Source organism: Tenrec ecaudatus, chromosome 12 (assembly GCF_050624435.1).
Source record: "Tenrec ecaudatus isolate mTenEca1 chromosome 12, mTenEca1.hap1, whole genome shotgun sequence".
Lineage (NCBI taxonomy): Eukaryota > Metazoa > Chordata > Mammalia > Afrosoricida > Tenrecidae > Tenrec > Tenrec ecaudatus.
The window spans coordinates 116,944,078-116,967,196 of NC_134541.1; the positions used below are offsets into that span (position 1 = coordinate 116,944,078).

A 23,119-nucleotide genomic window follows, 5' to 3' on the forward strand; every position below is an offset into this window, starting at 1 on the left:
CAGCAAAAACTGCCTAGAGGATTGTGAAGCCTTACTACATTCACTCTAAAAATAACTGGGGAGAAAATATTTAAATTCCATCAAATTTTAATGCAAAATACACTCGTTTTCCTTATACTTTTTTTTCCAACCCAGTTAGGGGGTTCTCTTCTTACGTAGATACAGGATGAGGCTTAGAATCGCCACAACGCCCATTAAAGCAGCCACAGCAAGCACGGTTTTAGAAGCAACGTCCTGGGTAGTCTTGTGAGCTTTCAAGTCCTCAAAATCTGGAGGGGAAGCAGACATCGAGATCTTAATGTTTAATTGATAAGCATAAATGACCATCGTTTGAACCTCAGATGAAATACTTTCTAGAGTAGGGAGTTAAGTTCTGGCCTCAAAGGACTGGAAGCTTTGAATAGAGCAGCATTATCTTACCCTTGGCGTCATCCTCAGTCTACTCACTGCTGTTTCAGTTCCCACTTGGCTTGGGACTATATGAAATCAGGTGGAACTATTGTGGAAAGGACGTAAGACCCTAGTTCATTGTTTAATAGTCTGGTATTAACAGATATGGCATGAGATATCAAATGAGGGACTTTAATGCAGCTTCATTTGAGACTTAGAACTTGAAATAGTCATTTGACTAACATGAAGATAATTTGGGAAATGTATCTAGATTTAAGTTTGTCACTATCAAAGAAAAAGAGGTATATACATTACAAGATATTTCTAGAAATGCATCCTGAATTTTATGTGTAAGGGAAATTTTATGACTCCATTGTGCCCTTGACAAGACTGAAGATAATCTAGGTGATCATAAATGAGAATCAAGATTAAGTAGAATGAATATTAAACAGATCCATGCAGATCTATGAAGATAAATGACAGACCAGTTGCAGCAGTAGGTAGGACTGTCATCCCTCTTAGATACCCCTTCCAGAAACTCTTAGACTTACAGAAAGTACCTGTGGAAAGAGACGTGGTTCTTTACCATGAATATGTTATCTGTGCATACAGGTTAAACTCTTAGCATACAAGGACCAAAACTTGAGTCTGGTCTTTAAGTCCATACCTTCAAGAAGCGAAGGGCTGTCTGATAACAGGAGGATGGGTCCTGGGAGGCTTAATGTTTTCTCTTCAGTGGTGCTTGTGGCTGGAGACACATAAGTGAGTTTACTTCTGACTATCAAAAATGCCAATAGAGGTATTCCTGTAGAATATGCTGACCCCCTTAGTTTTTTGTCCCCCCACCCCCACCCCCTGCTATTGCGGGAAACACCATTCATCTTATTGGATGAGGCAAATTCACAGTAAAGATAGCAAAACAAGGGTAAAGCGGGGCCCACCTAGACTTAGAATAGTCATTTCTCAACCAAGTCTGAGATCCCAGAAGTTATAACCCATGGGTAGAAACAGCAACCTGCCCTTAAGACCAATAGATCAAGAATCTGCTTAACACTTTAGACATTTTGCTCAGTCTGCCTCATGCACGTGAGCTCTTTGGTTCTTGGAAGTAGATACATCAACAATTGCTATCTAGTAGATTCTGACTTGTGGCAACCCCATGCATTGAGAGTAAAACTATACTCCATGGGGTGAGGGGGAAGTTCAGAGCTGTGAGCTTTGGGAAGCAGTTTTCCAGGGTTTATTTTGGTTTTGAGGTAACCTCTGATTGGGGTTCTTACCAACCTTTCGATTACTTGACAAAGCACTTCCTTTGTGCCATCCGGGGTCTCTTCTAGCTAGTCTACACCCTTAAGGTCTTCCATCATGAAAAAGGCGGTCTTTGAGAAGTCAAAAAAACTCAGTGAAGAGAATTGATATTTACCTCGCCTCTTCCGAGGGGATCCAGGGCAAGTCACAGAGCACAGAGGGGAATCGGGAGAGAGTCTGCTGCAGATTAAGGCACTGCAGTGGAAGTAGACCTGGAGATGGGAAGAGAGCGTTACGTGGGATTGATGCATTCAACTTTCAACCCATCACATATAACTCGGTAATCACTCACCAGGCTAGAGAACGCTTGGGTCCCCGAGACAAAGGCGAAGGTCTTCACATCAAACCTCTGATAGTGAAGAGGAAGAGTCGACGAGGACCGAGCATGATGGAAAGTGGTTTGGTAGTTATCCAAGTTATATTCACAGCTAGAAAGCACACAGCAAGGACGATAATTAGCCATATCTACCCAGTCTAATGTCTGCCCTAGTATAGTCCTAGGTAGATGTTCAGACTATTGCTACATTTTCTACTTGTACCCCTTTCCTTTCATTTCCTACCTTATCTTACTAGAACATGCAAAATATGATTTCATGATTATATTTTTCTAAGAAACTACACTGTAAGAACATGGCATAAATATTGGAAGACACATTAACCACCGTGATATGCATGTGAATAGTCTTGTTTGCCCAAAGTGAAAAGGACTTGAAGTATTTACTGATGAACATGCAGCTTTTAATATGAATTATATTTCAACATGAGATCATTTTAACTAGACCAATAAGCAACATTCTCTCTGCTAAATAAAGATTGAAATTCTTATGAATTTCATTTTATTTGGATTCACAACCAACCCCCATGGAAGCAGCAGTCAGAAAAATCAAATGATGCATGATATTTGGGTATATCTGCTGCTGAGATCTTGAATGTTAAAAAGCAAAGATGTAACTTTGAAGGCTAAGGTGTGCCTGGCCCAATCACCTCAGATGCAAGCTGGACACTGCATAAAGACTGAAGAATTGATTCTTCTAAATTAGTGTTGGGGAATATCAACTATAACCTGGGTTGCTAGAAGAACAAATTTGTTTTAGGACAGTTGGAATGTTTAGAAGCAATGTAGAAAGACCATTTAATGAACTCTGCATATTATCAGGGAGGTCTAGTCTCTGGAAAAGGTTATCATGCTTGGTAAAATGGAGAGGATCATTTAAAAAAAAATTGACCCTCCAGGAGACAGGAACAGTAGCTACAATGAAGGGCTCAAATAAGACAATTTTGAGGATGGCATGAGACCAGGGCAGTATTTTGTTCTGTTGCACACAGGATCATGATTAACTGAGTGACCCCCTAACAGCTATATCAAATGACCACCATTAAATCACATATGTACTGAGCTACCAACTAAATACACCAAGGGCTAAAGATGAAGCCGTTTATTCCCATAAAGACTTAGTCTGCCCAGAGCAGAGCAGACTCAGTGGTAGTAGCTTTGCAAAGACACCAAGAACTACAAGTTATATCTAGCACTTCAGAAAGCATAGCTCAATTCTCTCCATCTTATGTCCTAAGCCTAATTTGAGGCAGTTTGTCAGGGGCAGAGTCCCCCTGCCATTGTATCATCTTACATGGTTATAGAGTAGTATTTTGGGTGGGGAATGCTGTTAGACTAGGACATAGGTTCCCAAACATAAGTGACTTACTACCCTACTTTTTCCAGGCAATCAGAGACTTGTACTGTAGCCTATAATCCAGGATAAAGTATATCTGTCTTTGTAGCACCCCTGGATCATTTCAGTCTCAGATAGTATTACCCACTTTGAGAAACACTAGACTAGAATAACCCAACTAGTAAATTGGAGAGGATTGTCTTTTTAATGGCCACTTGAGCAAGCCTTGAGTGAGGTGACGGAATGAGTTGTAGGAATGCAATGACTACACATGGCTCTTAAGCGTATATGGGAGTTAACCTCCCTGGCAGTAATCCCGAGTATGGCTCAGGGTAAATGTTTACTGTATTAAAGTTTATCATACCTGGAATGTCTACTAGAGATTAAAATGAGTAATTTCTTAATTACAGGGCTACAATATAAAACAAATTTTATGTAAAACAATGTACCTCTTTAGGTACAGAATTACTGACATAATTAGACCACCAGGGAGGTTAAGTACTTAGCCATCAACTACAGCAACTTTAAGAACCCTTATCCAGTTGTAGACCCCAGGGTAGGATGCTAAGGCAAGGTCAGGAGGACAAACAGCCTATGTACAAGTTCAAGTATAGTCACAGCTTCAGAGTATTATAGTGTTCAGGCTTTGGTGTCAGTATTCACATCCTAGTAGCACCACTTACTACTTCAGCCTGGTTGGGCCTACTTAAGGGGCAAGGGGAGTTTCTTCACAAAGCGGGATGGTTAATGTTCCTAATGGGGTTTGAATACTGCCTGTAAAGTACATAGCACAGTGGCAGACTCTGATGGTAGATGTTCAATTCGGTTAAGGAATAGAGATTAATTCTCCAAAGTTCCTTTGGGAGGATCCCCTCTAGTTTCAAGGGTGGTAATATTGTAGGGAAAGCACAAGAGCCCCAATTAGAACAAGGTCTAGCTACCCAGAAACAAAAAGTAAAATCAGGGCATGTGCTATGTACTTTCTTAGAACTCCATTGTAACCCAAAAGGGTTTGTTATTCTCTTGACTGATGCTTTGATTAGGTGGGTAACCTTAAGAATAGAGAAGACCTACCCATCCACGACAATATTCCACTGCGGGAGAGAGGCTGGGTCCATGGTGGTGGTGGCCCAACAGTCATCTAAGACCAGCTTGATGTTGGGGTCAGTCCTGTTGAGGACTGTTACTTCCATGTAAATTGGTTGGCGGAGGTATTTCACCAAAGGGTACTCGCTGTCCCCATAAGGTTGCTGGTAAGAGCTATCTGGAATGGCATGAAGACCCCATCATTAAAGCAGTTGATGGATGTGTCCTAACAGCTCAAACACCACTAGTTTGTCAACATCAGAAAGTTAATTTTAGTGACAAAGTTCCTCAAAAATTGGGGCGGGGTGGGGGGGGCAATGTCTCACCTGGATAAGTTTGCAGGATCAAAGCAAGTGGGCCTGGCTTCACTGAAGCCACTGGGGGAAGATGACTTTCAACGTTGCTATTGATTAGCATGTCATCACTGCTGTAATAGCAGGTCACTGTCATTCTGTAAAGGGCAAGACGGTGGGCGAGATGGACAAGGAGCACAGAAGACATTTAAGTGAGAACATTGAAACTGGGGTTTAAGAAGTCATGCAGCAATTGTGTATCTTACGCGAATTCACTGTCCCTGGAAATTTTGCTTGGAAGATCCTCCCAGAAAGCATGTATTACATTTTCATAGATGACCTTGTTGTCCTTAAACTTAGAAGTTATAGCAGGTTAGTTACCATCACCAGGTACTTCAGAGATAATTAACTCTTGCCACCTGTGAATACTAACCTCATATCTGGTTCCACATCTGTTCAAGGGTATTTGAAACTGGGCTACACCTTTAGATCGAGCCTTAAAGATTGGTTGACAGGACGAGTCTCCCACCCTGAGGGTATCCAAGTCCAGAGCTGGTTTAGTTTGGTGGCTGTAGACCTCGAACTCCATAAATCCATCTTTGGTACACAGCTTATCTGTAACTACACAAAGGTGAGGGTTCGGAGAATATCTAGTAAGTGATGGTGTCATCTACCAGTCTTAAAATAGGAGATGAAAATGATTTTCAGCCAGAGGTACCAGAATACCTTGTCTATTTTTTAAAGTCTGTTTAAGACAACCTGAGAAGCAGCGTGAGTTGAACCCTAAAAAACTTAAGCAAAAGGGGATGTTATCAGAAAAAAAATCAGTCTGGAGGACAGGGAAATATGTACCATTATGAGAAAAAGGCAGGTGAGAAAACTGGATACTGAGCCATCAAGAATCAAATCACTCATGAGTTAAGATTTACAGCCTTCCTTTCAAGGTTCTCAAATCTTAAATGGCTTGGAGAAAAGTAAAACAGGAATTCCTGTTTGATGTCATTTGAAAGAATCAACGGAAGCAGAGGTGCAGAGGGTAAGTCTTAGAGCAAGTGCCCACCTTCAGGTCCTCCCCTTTGAGGAATTTATAGGTATTTCGGGAAAATCTTTTAATTAGCCATGCTTGTCTAATTAGATTTGCATCCTGAATGGCTCATATCCAGGCTACTTATAACTGGAACAATGTTCAGATCTACCTACTTGTTTTATTTGTGACCTTACATGATAGTAATCTCTGGATGGCATGTTAGGTACCAGTGAGTTGGTTTCAACCCATAGCAACCCTATGTACAACAGAACCAAACACTGCCCAGTCCTGCATGAGCCCATTGTTGCAGCCACTGTCAATCCCTGTCATTGTGTGCCTTCCTCTTTTTTGCTGCCCTTCTACTTTACCAACCACGATGTTCTTCTATAGGGACCGGTCTCAAAGTATGTCCAAAGTAGGTGAGATGCCACCCTTGCCTCTAAGGAAAACTCCAGCCATACTTCCAAGACAGATTTGTCTAGGCTTTTAGTCCATGGATTTTTCAATATTCTTCACCAGCAACATAATCTAAATGCATTGATTCTTCAGTCTTCCTTATTCCATGTTCAACTTTCACTTGTGTATAAAGTACCGTATATCCACGTGTATAAGCAGTTTTCCAGCACATTTTGATGGTTTTTGTGGTAAAATTAGGTGCCTCGGCTGATATTCGGGTCAGCTTATACTCAAGTATATAGGTCATTGAAAATACCATGGCTTGAGTAAGACATCTTAGTCCTGAAAGTAATGTCCCCGCTTTTCAAGACCTTAGAGGTCTTGTGCCACAGATTACCCAAGGTGATGCATCTTTTGTTCTCTTACTGCGGATTCCATGAGTATTGTGCATCCAAGCAAGACAATCCTTGACAACCACCTTTCTCTACTCATGATGGCTCCTCCCTATAGGTCCAGTTGTGAGGATATTGGTCTTTGACTCAATCTATAATGAAGGCCATAATCCTTGGTCAGCAAGTGCTTCAAGTCTTCACTTTTGACAAGCAAGGTTGTATCATCTGCATATTGCAGGTTAAGCCTTCCTCCAAACTTAATATCACAGCTGGAAGGCATCCTGGATTGCATAAACATGAAATACTTGACTGACAGGAAGATGGTTCAAACCCATCGAGACATCTCAGAAGGCCTCCTTTTCAAATGGTGTAGCCTTGAGAACTATGAATACATTCTACTCTGCACATATGGGGTCTCAGCATGAGTCGGAATCATGCATCCAGCAATTGATTTGTTTGGGGGGGTTATCTTACATATATATAGTCATAGAATGGTGCATCTAGTGTTTCCAAATTAGTGTAATCTCTTCAAACAAAGCAGTAAGATCAAAACATGAGCTAGTTCTTTTTCCTCCCACATGCTCAAGAACCAAAGGAGAAAAAGATGTTGGAAGGGGGGGGGGGGAAGGGTTGTCTTACCTACAAAAACTGGTGAGTCACAGACACATTCAGGATGAATTACCATGGATACCATCATCCCATAAATGTGGAAAGTCAGCTTGAGTGATAAATAGAACTGAGAGGAGAGGCATTTTGCAGAAATCTGAAATGAGAGGAGAATGTTAATTAGCAGTCGCAGCATGTGTGGAGTCTCATGGAATCACTGGGGGCCACAGAAGGAAATATGCAGACTATTTGCAGGGTACACTCCAGACTTCCTATTTCCCAAACACCAGAACCAGGGAGACTCCACTTCTCCAGGTCCGGCTGCTCACCCCAGGCAGGAAATGGATTACTTGGAATTCCTCGGCCTGGCCCTAACTCACCCAGCTGCTGTATGCTACATGATCTCTGTACTGGATATTAGAGCATACATGAACATATCAACCGATCAAACTCCTGAGAGCTAGAGCACCCCACCCCCACTCCCTGCCGACCCAAAGCAGCGCTTTGTTACTAATGTGCTTGCAAGACATGCATTCCCCACGTAAAACTAGTGTCCAATTGTCAGTCACATTGGCCTCCATGGGGACAGTTAGGCCCTATATTGATCCATCATTAGAAACTCCACAATTTATAGTACTCTGAATAGAAAGGCTGAGGACAATTTCCCTTGCAGAGATTAAACAGGTTTGGTAAAATCTGGGAACTCAACTTATATGAAATGATCGAATGAAGCCTTCCCAAGTGACCAACTACTACTACACCTTGGTAAGACCGCAGGAGCAAGTCAGCTAAACTAGGAGTGCCCAAAGACTGTCACAAATTAGATTGCCTCAGTTCCGTGGTTGATCATAGAACATACTTTTGTTTTGTGGTTGATCATAGAACATACTTTTGTTTTGAGTAAGTTTTTGCTGAAATGCAATCTCAAGCCGTTTGTGGTTTCTCCTTCAATCCCTTTCTCCTGCAACTGGCTCACGTCCATGCTCCTGCTTTCAGTGTTGACAGCTTTTAACTTCCCCGGAAACTCTGGTATGGTGAGAGTCATGTGTGTGGCGTTACAAGTCACGTGGTCTGGAAAGAATGACAGAAGGCTCATTGTCCTTAAGCTAGCCCAGAACAGTATCTCCCATAACCGATATTCCAGTTTCCTGGGGCTTCACCTGTTACACAAATCAATCGAGCCGAAAGGATGATCTTCCTTCCAGGACTCTCATGCAGCAGACTCAGAGGCACCATATAGAGATGAGTATTGCCTTGCTGGGAAATCAGAACAGAAGAACTTGATTACTTAAATCTCTAACCAAGGCTATAAAAAATATACACTCATGTATGGATTGTGAAAAGGGTTGTATGAGCCCCTAATAAAATTTAAAAATACACTCAAGTATTTGGCACTGATTTAACATGTAGAACGTAGGTATTTTGCCTAATGACTATTGCCAAGTTTTAAAATTTTGTATTCATAGTATGTGGAAAACTAATGTACCTCCTGATGGCTACCTAGAAATCCTACAGCTGTAAGTCATGAGCAAAATCTACTGTTAAATCTCTTATGGTTATCAGAAGTTAGGAAGTGCTTACAAGACTCACTGGGAACCACAACTGTTAAAATTAATAATGTATGAGCACTTACATGACAGGCTGTAAGTGCTTTCAAAATTTATTCCTTTAATGTAGCACAGGAGTCGCTGATAACACCTTAGTAGGTTTAGGTTAAGGCTTTCTTTGCCATCATGTAGTAGATTTAAGTCTACGGGAAAGTGGAAGAGTGGGCGGAAGGAGAAACACGTCTGTTTTGCCGACCATTGTGTGTCTTTGCCGTGTTTGGCACCGAGAAGTATTATTCAGAGTTATATCACGGAGTTTTTGAAGACACGGTCGAAACCTCTGTTGGCATTCCCATACCAAGTCTACATGGTGGCAATACAAGGTTTGAACACCTACCTTATAGTGAGTTACTCCAGTGGCATTGAACAGCACTTGAAGGATGAGTTTGCCATTATCAACCAGGGCCGAATATCCTTGTTTCATGGCCTCTATAAAGGTCATATTTCGACCAGGATCCTCACCAACTGTAAAGATCCATCCCAGCAGAAGGGTTCTAGTCTAAAAGTCAAAAGCTTCACTTAGAGAACTAGTAATTCACCATACCCTGAGTTAATCAAGTTTGACCTCATAGAGTTTAACAGTTTATCAGGAGCCGAGTTAACAATGCTAATTAGATGTTGCTAAGATCTACAACAAGTGTTCTCATACCTTATTCAATCCATCAAAGGCAGGAAAACTCAGCAGAAAGGAAAACTGGAAGAAAAGGAAGTCATGATGTGAAGTTTTGATTGAGAAATTCTCAGGTCATGCATGCTACCTGCCAATATGTGGGAAACTTCCAGAGTAGCTGCTGTACGTTCTTAGAATCAAAAGGCCTGATCATAGAAAAACTATAAATCTCAACTGTACCCTTAATCATAGCATTTCATCTTTTGGTCTTAGAAGCTTAACTGGACTCATGTGGAGAGCCTTTTATAGTCTCTGGGCATCAAATACTATCTGAAGTCATTCAGTTCATTGATATCTATAAGCCAAATTGAAATAAAAGTTCCATGAAGCTATTATTGCACTATTTCATTCCTAAGTAAAAATCCTAGCACTGACAAAGGAGCCCTGACAGCGATGGTTAAGCACTTGGTTGCTAATTGAAAGTTTGTAGTTCAAACCCACCAGTGGGTAGTCAGGAGGAAAGACCTGGCTGTCTACTCCTGTAGATGTTGTAGCCTAGGAAACCCTACAGGTGTCTACTCGGCCCTAGATGCCCCACTGTAAGTCAAAGTCAACTTGATGGCAAAGAACACCACACCTGACAATAGAGCCTCATAAGGTATTCACTTGAGGTATTCAGTTTGTCAAGTTATTATTGCCATCATTGCAACTACCAATTGAACCCTCTGTTGTCAGACACAAGATGTTAAGCAGAGTATATACAGTCTTAATCAATGGAAGCTACCCTATGAGGTGAGCATTATCCCCACATCTGACTTAGAAACAGATCTGGCATTTTTAATCCCACCTGTTGGGCCACCACCACGACCCTTTCCCCATGGAAGCCATCTAGAGAAGCAGGCAGTCTGCGTTACTCACAGACATGAAATCTTCCATGCAGTTTGTGGATCCCATAAGCCATTCGGATGGAGCCTCTTCTAATTCCATAGCTGGACAGCTGATTTGATATGTGATGGGCTCACTGTTTGTAGAAAAATTGTTATCCACAACTCTCATGGTCACCTGGTACTCCTTACTCTATGTGCAGATGGGGTTGGGAAAAAGAAGGCTTTAGGAGGAACGTCCAGAACGCCGAATCGAAACCCGTAAATTACCAATACCATCAGTTCTGAAGATTTTTTAAAGCCTTTATAGCTAGCCCTTTCAGATATCATGGTAAGAATTTCTCTACTGGCAGAGAACAGTTCTATTGCGGTTCCATTCATTTTTTTCTTCATCAGGGCCCTGGCTCGTTTGAATAAGTAGGGTTATTCAAACTTAGGTTAATATCTCAAGTTATTCAAACGCACTGTGTACCAGTTGTAAAGAGACATCTTTTGTATTCTTGTCCTCAAAGAACTCAGTGTAACACACAAGTTGTCCAGCCTGCTCTGTGAATGGTTAGATGGTCATCATCATTGGCTTTGCAGCTCATGCCCTGTCTGTAGCATTTTTAAAAATACTTATTTAACATGTTAGGACCAGTGCAAAGATTGTAGTTGATAGCATAGCTTGCTTAAAGACCATAGCAGACAGGTCAGGGGTTGAATTTGCCCTTGTAGTTGGTGGAGGCCTGGTCTAAAGTAGAAGAGGCCTAGTTAAGCACTTAGAGAGCCCGTATGTCAAATCTACTAACTTCTTTGCTGTAGGAAGATGTGGCAGTTTGCTTCTGGGAAGAGTACAGCCTTGGGAACTTCATGGGGCAGCTCTATGTAACCTACATTGTCTGAGTAAGCATCAACTCAATGGCAACAAGTTCTGTTTGGATTTACCGTTGTGTCTAAAATGATACAGGTCGCCCTGAGGTCCTCATAGAGGGAAAGGACATTCACTGAAAAGGAGGTTAATCACTGGAGGTTCTCACAAAGCACATACTTCCTTCACAGGGAAACCATTGAGGGCTTCAGGGTCAGAGGACTTCTGTCACTTGTTTAGAGACTAGGGTTAGAGACTATAGATTCGACTGCAAGTTGCTATACCAGAATTAGATTGATAAACTGGCCTATTAAACTTGTCATTTTTTATTTTGGCCATCGTAACAGAAACCAGCCTCTAGAGGACACCACGCTTGGTAAAGCAGAGGGGCATTGACAAAGAGGAAGGCCCTCAGTAAGGTGGAGGGGCACTGTCGCTGCAGCAATGAGCTCAAACATAGGAGCAATTATGAGGATGGGGCAGGACCTGGCTGTGGTACACAGGATGGTAGGGGTTAGAACTGACTGGAAGGTACCTAGCAGCAATGACCCCCAACCTATTACACCCATACTTTCCCCAACCTCCATCTTCAGGTGATTCTTTGGCATACTTAACCTTGAGAACTCCTACCTTAGACAAGTCATTCTTATTACTCATAATCACTGATTGGGCAATAATGTTGCTTAGCAATAAAGAAAACCTTGCTGCTCAGCTGCTACTGTTTGCCTTTCAACACCTGCTTTCACAGGGAGAAGTTCTGTATTTTCAGAACTCATCGTATGTGGAGATTCCAGCGAACAGATCATGTTGGGGTATCCATTGTGTCTCGGCGCTGTGCTAAGCCCTCTGCCTTCATTATATCATGGTCTTCAGTTACCTGTGGAGAAGGCAGTCTTCCCAATTCTCCAGAGAGCACCAGAGGCTTAGAATGGTAGATAATTTGCTCAAGATTACAATCTAGAAACTGGCAGAGTCAGGGGTTAAGATCAATGCCCTTTACTCAAGTTCTCTAACCTCAGTACCCCCGACTATTTGGAAGCTCAGTAGTGTGACATGTGACTGCCCTGCGCATTCCAGGATATTTAGCAACATCCTTGACTGCTACCCACCAGATGCCAGTAGCAGTCCCTTAGGCTGTCAGAATTTGAAGTGCCTCCAGGCCAGGCCAAATAGCCCTCTAGGCGGGTAAGATTTACCCCCCCTTTGAGAACCACAGCTCTCTCCTCCAGAGCCTGCATCCTTAATGACCAAGTTACACTGCTTCCCAAATCCGTCCCAAGCCATCACTTACCACCCTCCTGGTACAGTTCTCATATGGAACAGTCAGGACGGCCTTCTCTGGATCCAGGGTGTAAATGCAGTTCGGTATTTCAAGACCAAGGGCATCTACGGAAGCCAGAGCAGTGTTAAACAGATAACGACCAGGAGGATCTGAAGTAAACTTCTGTGACAGAATCAGTCAAGCACACAGAGCCGACTGCCAAAGCGATTTCCAAGGCAATTCAATGCCTCCAATTTTGTTTAGCAGCCTCACTGAAAGCTATAACACGAGCATTGCCAAATGGTATGATTTGCAGCTCAAAAGATGCCCAAGGGGACTCAGATGACAGCCCCTCAAGGAAAGACAAGGTTTGCTACTCTGGCTGACATCATTCAAAGCCAGAATGCCAGGGTATCATGGGAAATCGAGGAGATTGATCCCACAGTTTGTATACTTGCTCACCTCACAAATGGTGCTGATTGAGAGTCAAGGGTTTTTTACTAAGTGGACCTAATATCACGTAGTACACATCACCTACCCACCACAGATGCGTGCCATTTCTTAAGGTCAAGGTTTTCCGGAAACTTCACTATTACTCCGTCGTCATTGCAAGAGACAGTGCCTGGAGGGGCGAGAGCATATTTGGGGCCTTAAGTGACAGAGTACAGAATTCCTGCCAAAGGGACCTGGGAGATGCTTCCTCTGACAGGCATCAGGGCAGGACACCCTTGGGAATGGCAGAGCGCTTACACAGACAACTGCAATGCAGTATACCAAGCACTGTAAAAAAAAAAAGCATCAAATTAGTTCCCAGTGCCTTTTAAAATGACATAAAAAGCCTATGGGAGCCTGGCAGAAACCTGAAAAAAGTGGAGGTGGTAGGGCTGTGAAGAAAAAGAGAAACAGATTTTCTAAAGGTTTTTTTAAAGGCCAAGTCTAAGAGCTCTGAGTAAACACAAGGGTGCATTATGCAAACCAGATTCTGTCTTCAGTGATTGCTTTTCTGCAACCTCTGGCCCAGCAGAAACATTTGAAATACTTTGTTTTAAGCCTGACAGCTGGGTTTTTTGTTTTGTTTTTTGTCGGTCATTCTGCTCTGTGCAAGGGTCAGTGGGAAAATTTCTTAATGGAGTGGTCTACGCGTGAGGCAGTCAGGAAATGGATGCCAAACCCAAACCAAATCCACTTCCATTGAGTCAATTCCAACTCAAGGATGCTATGTAGTGTTTCCAGGATTGCAAATCTTCCTGGGAACAGGGAACCTCCTCTTCCTGAGAGGCCTGGCGGGCTTGACCTGCTGAAACTTAAGTTAGCAGCTCAATGTCTAGCAGACAGCACAGAACGGGCTCTGAAAGGGACGAGAGCAACTTTATTTCACAGGCTCTTTCCTGTAGCAGGTAGAGCAAGTCATAAGTCACTCAAGCCCTAGTGATTTGACCAAGGTGAGGAAGCTGGGCAAGCGGAGACGGGCTGAGCCAGGTCTGTGTTTCTTGGCCAGTTTGATACCCTAGCCACCCCTTATTGTAGAAGCCAAGAACATATGTCTCACTCTAGAGTCGTACCTTGGAAGTTAGGTGTGGGCAGCTGAGGAACACCCACTGAGTTCACCGAAGTCGTAAGGGCCAAGATGAGCATAAGAGACGTGTAGGCTCTGGAAAGACACGGAGCACAGTGTCAAGGAGGGATGAACTCAAGCACATCAGACCACGCCTTCCCCCTTCCTCTTTCACAAAATTAATTACCTCCAGCTTCCATAAAGCCAGTCGGGGCGACACCTGCAATCGGTCCCCCAACTGCTCGCCATGGCAAAGGGCAAACCAACAAGGTAGCGATGGGTGGACAGCTCTGTGCTTTTATAGGAGCAAGGAACTGGATCTGGCCCACCCCCTTGCAATTGAGTGCACCTGCATCTTCTCTAGCCCTCCCAGCTAAGACGAGCTGCTTGGGCTTTCTAAAAAGCCTGAAAGAAGCCCTTTATTGGATACTAGATTCGACACTTCCTGAACCTGCCTGCTGAGTATTCCACCAGCTGCTCTGGGGGCCAGACTGGAAACTAGCGTGTCCTGATGGAATTCAGATGGAGGAACTGGTACTTTCCTCCACGACACTGGGAAAAACTAGAATTTTTTTTGTGTGTGTAAACACAATAGAGTGAAAAAAAGGTAGTGGTCATTACAGAGGAAAGAACATCATCTTCCTTCCTAAATCACTAAACATTTCCTTTTTAAAAATAATCATTTTATTGGGGGCTCATACAACTCTTATCACAATCCACACTGCATCCATTGTAGGTCAAGCACATTTGTACATTTGTTGGCCTCATCATTCTCAAAAGACTTGCTTTCCTGGCTATTGTGGAAGTTAGTTACGCTGGAAAAGTGCATCAGGAATGATCGAACAGATTCACTATTTTTACGTTATTCACATCCATATTGATTGAGTTGTTTGGGTGATAAAATGACCAAGTAAAATCATTTTTTAGCAGTAACAGTAACAAGAGTAAACCTGACTTCCATATGACAAACAATAGAAGCCACAGAATCAAGGGTCATGGATTGTGAGTTCATATCATAAAGGTCTAAGGTCCAAGTGAATGGGTTTGGAGCAGAAACTTTCCAACAAACTCTAATTCCCTACAATACAATAAAAAAATCCTAAGGACAGGTTTATTGACTTGTCAAAGGCCCTATGGCTTGTTAGTAGGAGAGGTCCAGTGAGAAACCAGGTCCCCTGATGTCCAGTCTAGGGCTTTTTGTGACTCATTATGACTTTTTCTACGTATGAAAGGGTATTTCTAAAATCTGGAACAAAGACTTCATTCATTTATAAGGCAGTTTAGACAAATATGCATGGTTTAAAACCAGGCAAGGTGCTGGATACATTCACCACACTGATTCTATTTGTGTGCTTGACTGGATGTTATGAAGAAGAAGGTGGCATCAGGATTGGACAAATGCTTATTAACAACCTGTGAAATCCAGATGACACAATATTCCTTGCTAAAATCAAGGAAGGCTTGAAACACTTGCTTATAAAAATCAAAGACTTCGGCCTTTAGTATGTGTTGCAACTCAATTTAGAGAAAGCAAAAATCCTCACAAAAATAAAAACCCAAACCAAACAAAATCAAAACAAAAATCTGGACCAATAGACAAAAACTGGATAAGCAGAGAAAAAGATTGCAGTTGTTTAGAATTTCATTTTATTTGGATCCATACACAGTGCTCATGGAAACAGCAGAGAAGAATTCAAACAACATATTGCATTGAGAAAATCTGCTGCACAAGATCTCTCTCAAGTGTTCAAGAGCAAAAATGTCACTTTGAGGACGAAGGTGCACCTGATCCAAGCCATGCCATTTTCAGTTGCTCCATCTGCATATGAAAGTTGGGCAATGAATAAGGAAGATGGAAGAAGAATGGATGCATCTGAATTGTGCTGTGGAAGAATATTGAAAGTATCATGAATTATATGAGTAACAAACAAACCTGTCTTTGGAGGAAGTACAGTCAAAATGCTCCTTCAAACTGAGCACAACAAGACTTTGCTACTTGCACTCCATCATATTAGCCGGAGAGACTAATCTCTGGACATGGCTATAATGCTTGGAAAAGTAGAGGGGCAGTGAAATCCTCAATGGTGTGGATTGACCAGTGTATACAACCATTAACTCAAATAGAACGATTACAAAGATGATACAAAACTTAACAAGTGTTAAGTTCTGAACAAAAACATAGTGCAATTTCTAGAGAAATGGATAATAGAGAAGGCTCAGAAGTTCTGTATGAAACCTCATTTATTTATAAATACTAATACTGAAAATTATAAGTGGTCACTAGGACAACGGTTACCACAGAAATATGCGAAAGTTTCATTAGTAGTATAGGATATTCCTTTTAGTTGATAAAACACAAAATATTTCTACTATCTATTAAAATTCTTAATGTGATATGCTCGATTGTTTATAAAGGACTGTTATCAACCCCCTTCTATATTCCCAATCTTTTCCATGTGTCTGTGCAATCAACCTATTTCCCCATGTCTTGACTCTGTGCTTCTTCAGGGTTGCGAGTTCAAAACCACTCGCCACTCCGCAGGAGAAAGAAAGATGGGACTGTAAAGAGTGACAATCTCAGAAACCCACAAACTCAATGCCATCGAGTCAATGCTGACTCATAGCGACCCTCGTTGGTTTCCGAGTTTGGCAGTGGGTTCAGTTTCGGTTTTGACTCTGTGTTGGCCTTGTGACTTGTTTTGGTCCTTAGACGGTGGTAGAATTGATAGAGTGCCAACTTTACAATGAGCTCTCAAGAGACCTTGTACACTGCTTCTCTCTCTCTCAGCACCCTGGCTCCACCTGAAGAACAACCGCGGGCTAGTCTGCTGGTGGCTCAGGGATCACCAGTCATCCCAGATGTAGATTCCTAAACTTATTTGTTCTACTGCACCTTTTTCAGAAAAAAAGAAGGAGAGAGAGAGAGAGAGAGAGAGAGAGAGAGAGAGAGAGAGAGAGAGAGAGAGAGAGAGAGAGAGAGAGAGAGAAAGAATACGCAGTGCCCCTTGACAATGAACAATTTTTGTGCTGTTGTCCATAAATAAGCCAGGAGAAAATGTAGGCATTTGGTTTACATCCCTCCAAGATCATTTCAGCATCCTCCCCGGGTGGAATCACTCACTTTGGGGAGCACTGTCATAGTAGAGCCACACGTTTTCAGCTGACCAGCCAGTTAACTACTGATGGATGAGTGAGCCCAGCTGGGAAGGCCAATTGAGGAACTGACCAATTGACCTGCAGGCTTGTAAGCTAAATTGATACTTATTGTTTTAAGCTGCTTAGTTTTGGGGCGATTAGTTATTGACTATGATTGTGGCAAGAGCTCGTGGTAGAAGTGTCTGTTTCTGCTGTTTGGAATTCCCATCCCGGAAGAGCCTGGTTTGTAGTTAGAAAAAAGCAGATGTTTTCTGGTTGGAGTCGGAAACACTTATGAGCAACCATGAAGTTTAGAAGTCTCAAAAGCCACACACACACCCCTCTTGCACAGACTTTGCTGTCAGGGGTTTGCTTTCTCATAAAAAAAATCAAAAACAAAACTATTTCCATCAAGTCGTTTCCAACCCGTCTTCCAGGACAGAGTAGAACTTCCCCATAGCCAAGCGGTAACACTTTAAGGATGCAGGTTACCACATCGTCTTCCTCTAGAACAGCTGGTAGGTTCAAATGGCCCCTTTCCGTCAGTAGCAAAACACGTAACCATTGTGCCACCAGGGATTCTATAGTCCTACCTCTATGGCAATTGATAAATAACTCCACAGTATTGGAAAACTCAAATTCAAATTTTCCAAATAGTCTTTCCAAACTTTTATTTTTTTGAACTAGGATCCAGTTAAGCTTCATGGGTTGCATTTGTCTGCCTTGAGTTATTTTTCATGGAGAGCAGTCCCTTTGTTCCCTCATCCTGCCTTTCAATTTTTGTTTAGTCACGACACTGATTTTTTTCTGGTACAGGTGGTTTTTGCATCCAATGACTTCATTTCTTACCAAGAAATTCTTACTGAAAATAGACTTTCATGAGTCATGTACAGTTGATTTCTGCTTCTTGAAACTAAAGAGTCTAAATTGATACAGGATGTTAGATGGAATTAGAAGGATGAAAGTGGGCAGGTGGGGTTGAAATTAGGGAACAAAGCCATTGGCAGGTTTTTTTTAAAAAACATTTTATTAGGGACTTATACAACTCTTATCACAATCCATACATACATCAATTGTGTAAAGCACATCCGTACATTCTCTGCCCTCATCATTTTCAAAGCATTTGCTCTCCACTTAAGCCCTTTGCATCAGGTTCCCCCCTTTTTCCCCTTCCCTCCCCGCTCTCCCCTCCCGCATGAGCCCTTGATAATTTATAAATTATTATTTTGTCATATCTTGCCCTGCCTGACGTCTCCCTTCCCCCCCTTTTCGAAGTTTTTGATCAGCTACTTTGATCGGGGCACTATACCAGGTGCTTCCCATAGGTGTGAAGAAAAACAGGACTGACGTCTAAGAACACCTGGACACGGTTAGTCCTTTATTGATGTTGACTTTGGTTCAAGGATCTAGGAAAGCTAAAGTTTGTAGGGCATTAGTAGTGTGTGTGTAATATATATATATATATATATATATATATATATATATATATATATATATATATATATATATATATATAATTTCTTCTTTTCCTGGAGTGGCCTGCATGTAAATGGGCAGCAAGCAATGGGCTGATTTCTTTCAACTTATTTGGAGAGTATCTGACTCACACATCAATGGAACTGAGGGACCAGGATAAGGTTTCATTACAACATAAGCAAAATCCAAACCCACTGCTATCAAGTGGATTACAACTTATAGGCACCCTCTAGGACAGATTTCTGAGACTGTTGATCTTTAGGGGAACAGGCAGGCTCTTCTTCCATGGGGCCCTCAGGCCTCCTTCTGCTCTGAATGAACACTTCCATTAAATTGCTGTTGGCTAAATTGGGAGATTCTACTGCAAATATATGTGGCTATTTCGGTATTCTCTTAATTATGATCAGTTATTAACCTCTAATTATAACAGTCCAGGTGGTGTTGTGGGTAGGCATTGTGCTACTTAATCATAAAGTCAGTGGTTCAAAATTACCAGCAGCTCCCATAAAGCATGGTTGGAGGTTGAAGGTTTCAGCCTATTCATAGGTTTGATTATTTCCAAAAATCCCCAATGGAAACCCTATGCAACACCGTTCAGTTCTGGCACAAGTGAGTATGAGTATAGATGTTCGTGGCTCCGTATTCTAATGAGAATAGCCCTTGTGATGGTAAAGAGTTGGACAATGAGGCAGGGTATGATGAAGATTTTCACACATGGGCTTGATATATGGATTGACCTCTACCATTTGTCTGGAAAGTTATGTATTGAAACACCCAATTTATTGTGTACCTCCACCACTTGCCTGCCCATTTGTTATTCTGGGGTGGCTTGTGTGTTGCCGTGATGCTGGAAGTGATGTCACTGGTGTTTCAAATACCAGCAGTCACCCAAAGGGAACAGGTTTCAGCAGAGCCTCCAGATTAAGAACAGACTACCACAAAGGCACAGGCTGCCCACTCCTGAGAAATTAGCCCGTGAACCAAACATTGTCCGATTCTGAAAATCTCATGAGTTGCAGCAGACCATTGTCAAAAACAGTGCCAGAACTGGTGACCTCCAGGTCAGAAGATACTCACAATATAACAGAAAGAGCTGCCTTCTCAGAGTAGGGTGGACCATTACGATGTGGATGAAGTAAAACCATCAAGACCTTCATTAGCTGATTCAGCACAACTCAAAATGAGGAGAAACAACGGCAAATAGCTACTAATAATCAGATTTTTGAATGTATGAATCTAAGAAAACTGGAAGTCATGAAACATGAAATGGACTGCATAGAGATTGATATTCTAGACATTCGTGAGCTGAAATGCAGTGGTTCTGGCCATTTTGAACCAAGCATATAATTTGCTGTGGCACAAATGACATATTCAAAAGGGATGGCATAATATTCATGTCATAAATGACCTTTCAAGGCTGATCTTGAAGTTCAATGCTGTCTCTGATAGGATAATATCTACACATATGCAAGAAAACTCCAGTAATACAACTATTATTCAAATGTATGCACCAATCATTAAAGCTAGTGATGAAGAAGTTGATGAATCACACCAATGTCTTTAGTTTGAAATTGATAAAACATGCCATTCATGAAAACTCAATTTATATTAATAGGGAGGGAGTGTGGGGAAGGGGAAAATGAGCTGATACCAAGGGCTCCAGTAGAAAGAAAATGTTTTGAAAATGATGATGGGAGCAAATGTACAAATGTGCTTCACACGATGGATGTATGTATAGATTGCGATAAGATCTGTATGAGACCCCAATAAAATGAATTTTTTAAAGATATATTAATAAACATTGGAAGGAACAGTAGTTGGCAGATCTCACTTTGGTAAAGCTAGAGTTCGCATGATACAGTTTTGCAAGACCAATGACTTCATCACAAATACATTTTTTCAACAACAGAAATGGCGACTGTATGCATGAAGTTCTCCCTGTGGAATACATAGAAACAATATTGATTACACCTGTGGGGTGAGACGATGGAGAAACTCAATATCAGCAACTAAAATGAGGCTAGGCACAGGTTGTGGAACAGACTGTCATTACTCAGATGTAAGTTCAGGTTGAAGTGGAAGAAAATGAAAACAAATTTATGAGAGCCACAGTACGGCCTTGAGTCTATCCCATCTGAATATTGAGGACATCTCAAGAACACATTTGAAGATTTGAACACTAATAACAGAAGACCTCATGAGCTGTGTGGTGACATCAAGAAAATCATACATGAACTTCTTTGTTTAAAACAGTATTTGAAATTCTATAACATTGGCTAAATTCATCATACTATCAATAGAATGGGTTGAGTTGCCATCAACTTTAGGGCAGTGAGTTGTTGTTTTGTTTATCAATAAAATTACCAAATGCCCCTGAGCATGATTTATAATGTTCCCCAATAAAAGGATAAAGTGGACAAGGGACATATATATATAAGCCATAGATACACAAATGATTTAATCATAGTCCTACTGTAAAAACTATTAGTTCTTTTGACATGGCCCTACATTATACTTGCCCTCATGAAGAGATCACCGATGTAATGGGTGCTAGAGCAAAATGTGGTGTAGAAATCAGTTGGTGCTAGGATATCAGAAGGAATAGTGTTGGGAGTCTTAAAGTCTTGTCTTACAACAAGCAGCTAGCTAAGCGAGGTGACAGCTAAGTCCACACAAAAGGGGTAAACCAGCCTGTATGATCCAAGAGTTGTAAATAATAAAATCCAGAGGAGGAAGTGGTATAAGTTGAAATTCTGAGCACCCAGTTTGCACAAGGATACTATGGATGACCACGAAAACCCAAAATCCATTTGTGGCTCCCCACTTGAAATAATCCTCCAGAGAATGACCTCTGACCATTGACCAGGGATGTAAAGAGTCTTGCAATCAGAAAGAGTGCATTGAAAAGTGGACTCATGCAGATGTAGTTCAGTTCAAATTTGACATATTTTGCCCCCCCTTTATTGTCTTTTTATCATTTTATTGGGAACTCTTACAGATATTATAATAATCCATAATTTAGTTAGATCAAGCATAATTGTACAATTGCTGCCACCATCATTTTCAAAACATTTTCTTTCTTCTTGAACTCTTTGATATCAGTTCCCCTTTATCCCCTCTCTCCCTCACCTTACCCCCAGGAATATTTTATTATATTATAGTATAGTATTGTCGTTGTATCTCACACCATCCAATATATCCAGTCACCTACAATTCTGCTATTCATTCCCCACGAGTGGGGTTATATAGTCATCATTACTATCAGTTCCCCCTTCCTCCCCTTTCCCCCCCCGCCCTTCAGGGAATCATTACTCCTGTTACTACTTCTGAAGTGCTTATCTATCTTGAATTTCATGCGTTGAATGACCTTAATTATACAAATGAACAAACACGGTATCACAAGATGAATGCGGTGAAAGTAACACCATGAGGGTAAGGGGAGGAAATATTAAAGAAATAAAGGATATTTATGGGTTCATTATTCTACTGTACCCTATATGTATCATCCCTTCTGTGTGGCCTTTCTGTGAAGGAATGTCCAATTATCTTACAGGTGGGCTTTGGGTATCCACTTTGTCCATGATCCTTCACATCAATTTGATTGCTTGTTTTTGAATTTCTGATATCCATTCCCATTGACACCTCATGACCACACAGGCTGGTGTGCTTCTTCCATGTGGGCTTTGTTGCTTCACTGATAGATGGCCGTTTGTTTAACTTCAAGCTTTTAAGACTCCAGACACTTTATCTTTTAATAGCTGGAACCATTAGCTTTCTTCACCAAATTTGCTTATGCACCTATTTTGTCTTCAGGAATTGTGTCCGGAAAGTGAGTATTATACAGTGCCACATTATTTGAACAAACCATTCTTGTACTGAGGTAAGATTTAAGTAAAGGCCCAAAGTCCATCTGCTTCCTTATGTATTTACAGATATATATACACATAGACAAATATTCCTATCTTTATATATTTACATATATATATAGATATACTTTTGACTTTCTTATGCTATCCTCTTTTTCTTTCCTCCTGACCCACTATCATGTTTACCCTTTGTTCACCTCTCAGTAATTCCTCTCTGATACGTTCCAATTGACCAAACACAACCAGGAATGCTACAGCCTTCTAACCAACCCCCATCCCTATCATTATTTTCTCATCTCATCCCCTCCTCCTTCTCTCCCATGTACCCCCGTCTGCCACCCCGAGCTGTTGGTCCCATTGCTGTCTCTTTGGGATTGCTTATCCTGCCTATCTTATACAGATAGACACCCAGAGGGTTGGGGGGAGGGAGACCATACAAATAGTTCCAAGTCTGTTATCCAAACCCAGAGCAGGTGAGTATCCCTCTGTTAAATAGCGAGCAGGCCCTGTTATAATCCATCGGCCCAATCCTCTTTTCTTTCAGGGACCCCTGACCCAGGATTTGCTTGCCTAATAGCATTCATACACTTTTAGTCCTCGGCATTCTTATCCGAGGGGCATGCCTTCTACAAGACCCCATTGCTCTTCCTACAGTCAGGGATGGATGCCACATCCGCTGCACCTTTAGACTTCAGTGTTTCCCCCTT

The 23,119-nt window shown here is 41.6% G+C and overlaps 1 protein-coding gene across 1 annotated transcript; it reads right to left on the reverse strand.

Annotated features, from left to right (window-relative positions):
* Nucleotides 1-135: 135 nt before the first annotated feature.
* Nucleotides 136-14,184, reverse strand: ZP2 (zona pellucida glycoprotein 2). The gene is given in 17 exon segments (XM_075528110.1): nucleotides 136-269; nucleotides 1,058-1,138; nucleotides 1,814-1,910; nucleotides 1,991-2,126; nucleotides 4,443-4,632; nucleotides 4,781-4,905; nucleotides 5,014-5,102; nucleotides 5,181-5,368; nucleotides 7,202-7,325; nucleotides 8,058-8,239; nucleotides 8,329-8,425; nucleotides 9,113-9,269; nucleotides 10,251-10,462; nucleotides 12,411-12,505; nucleotides 12,919-13,002; nucleotides 13,943-14,031; nucleotides 14,123-14,184. Coding segments are annotated over 17 exon segments (2,142 nt in total).
* Between the last annotated feature and the right edge of the window lie 8,935 nt (nucleotides 14,185-23,119).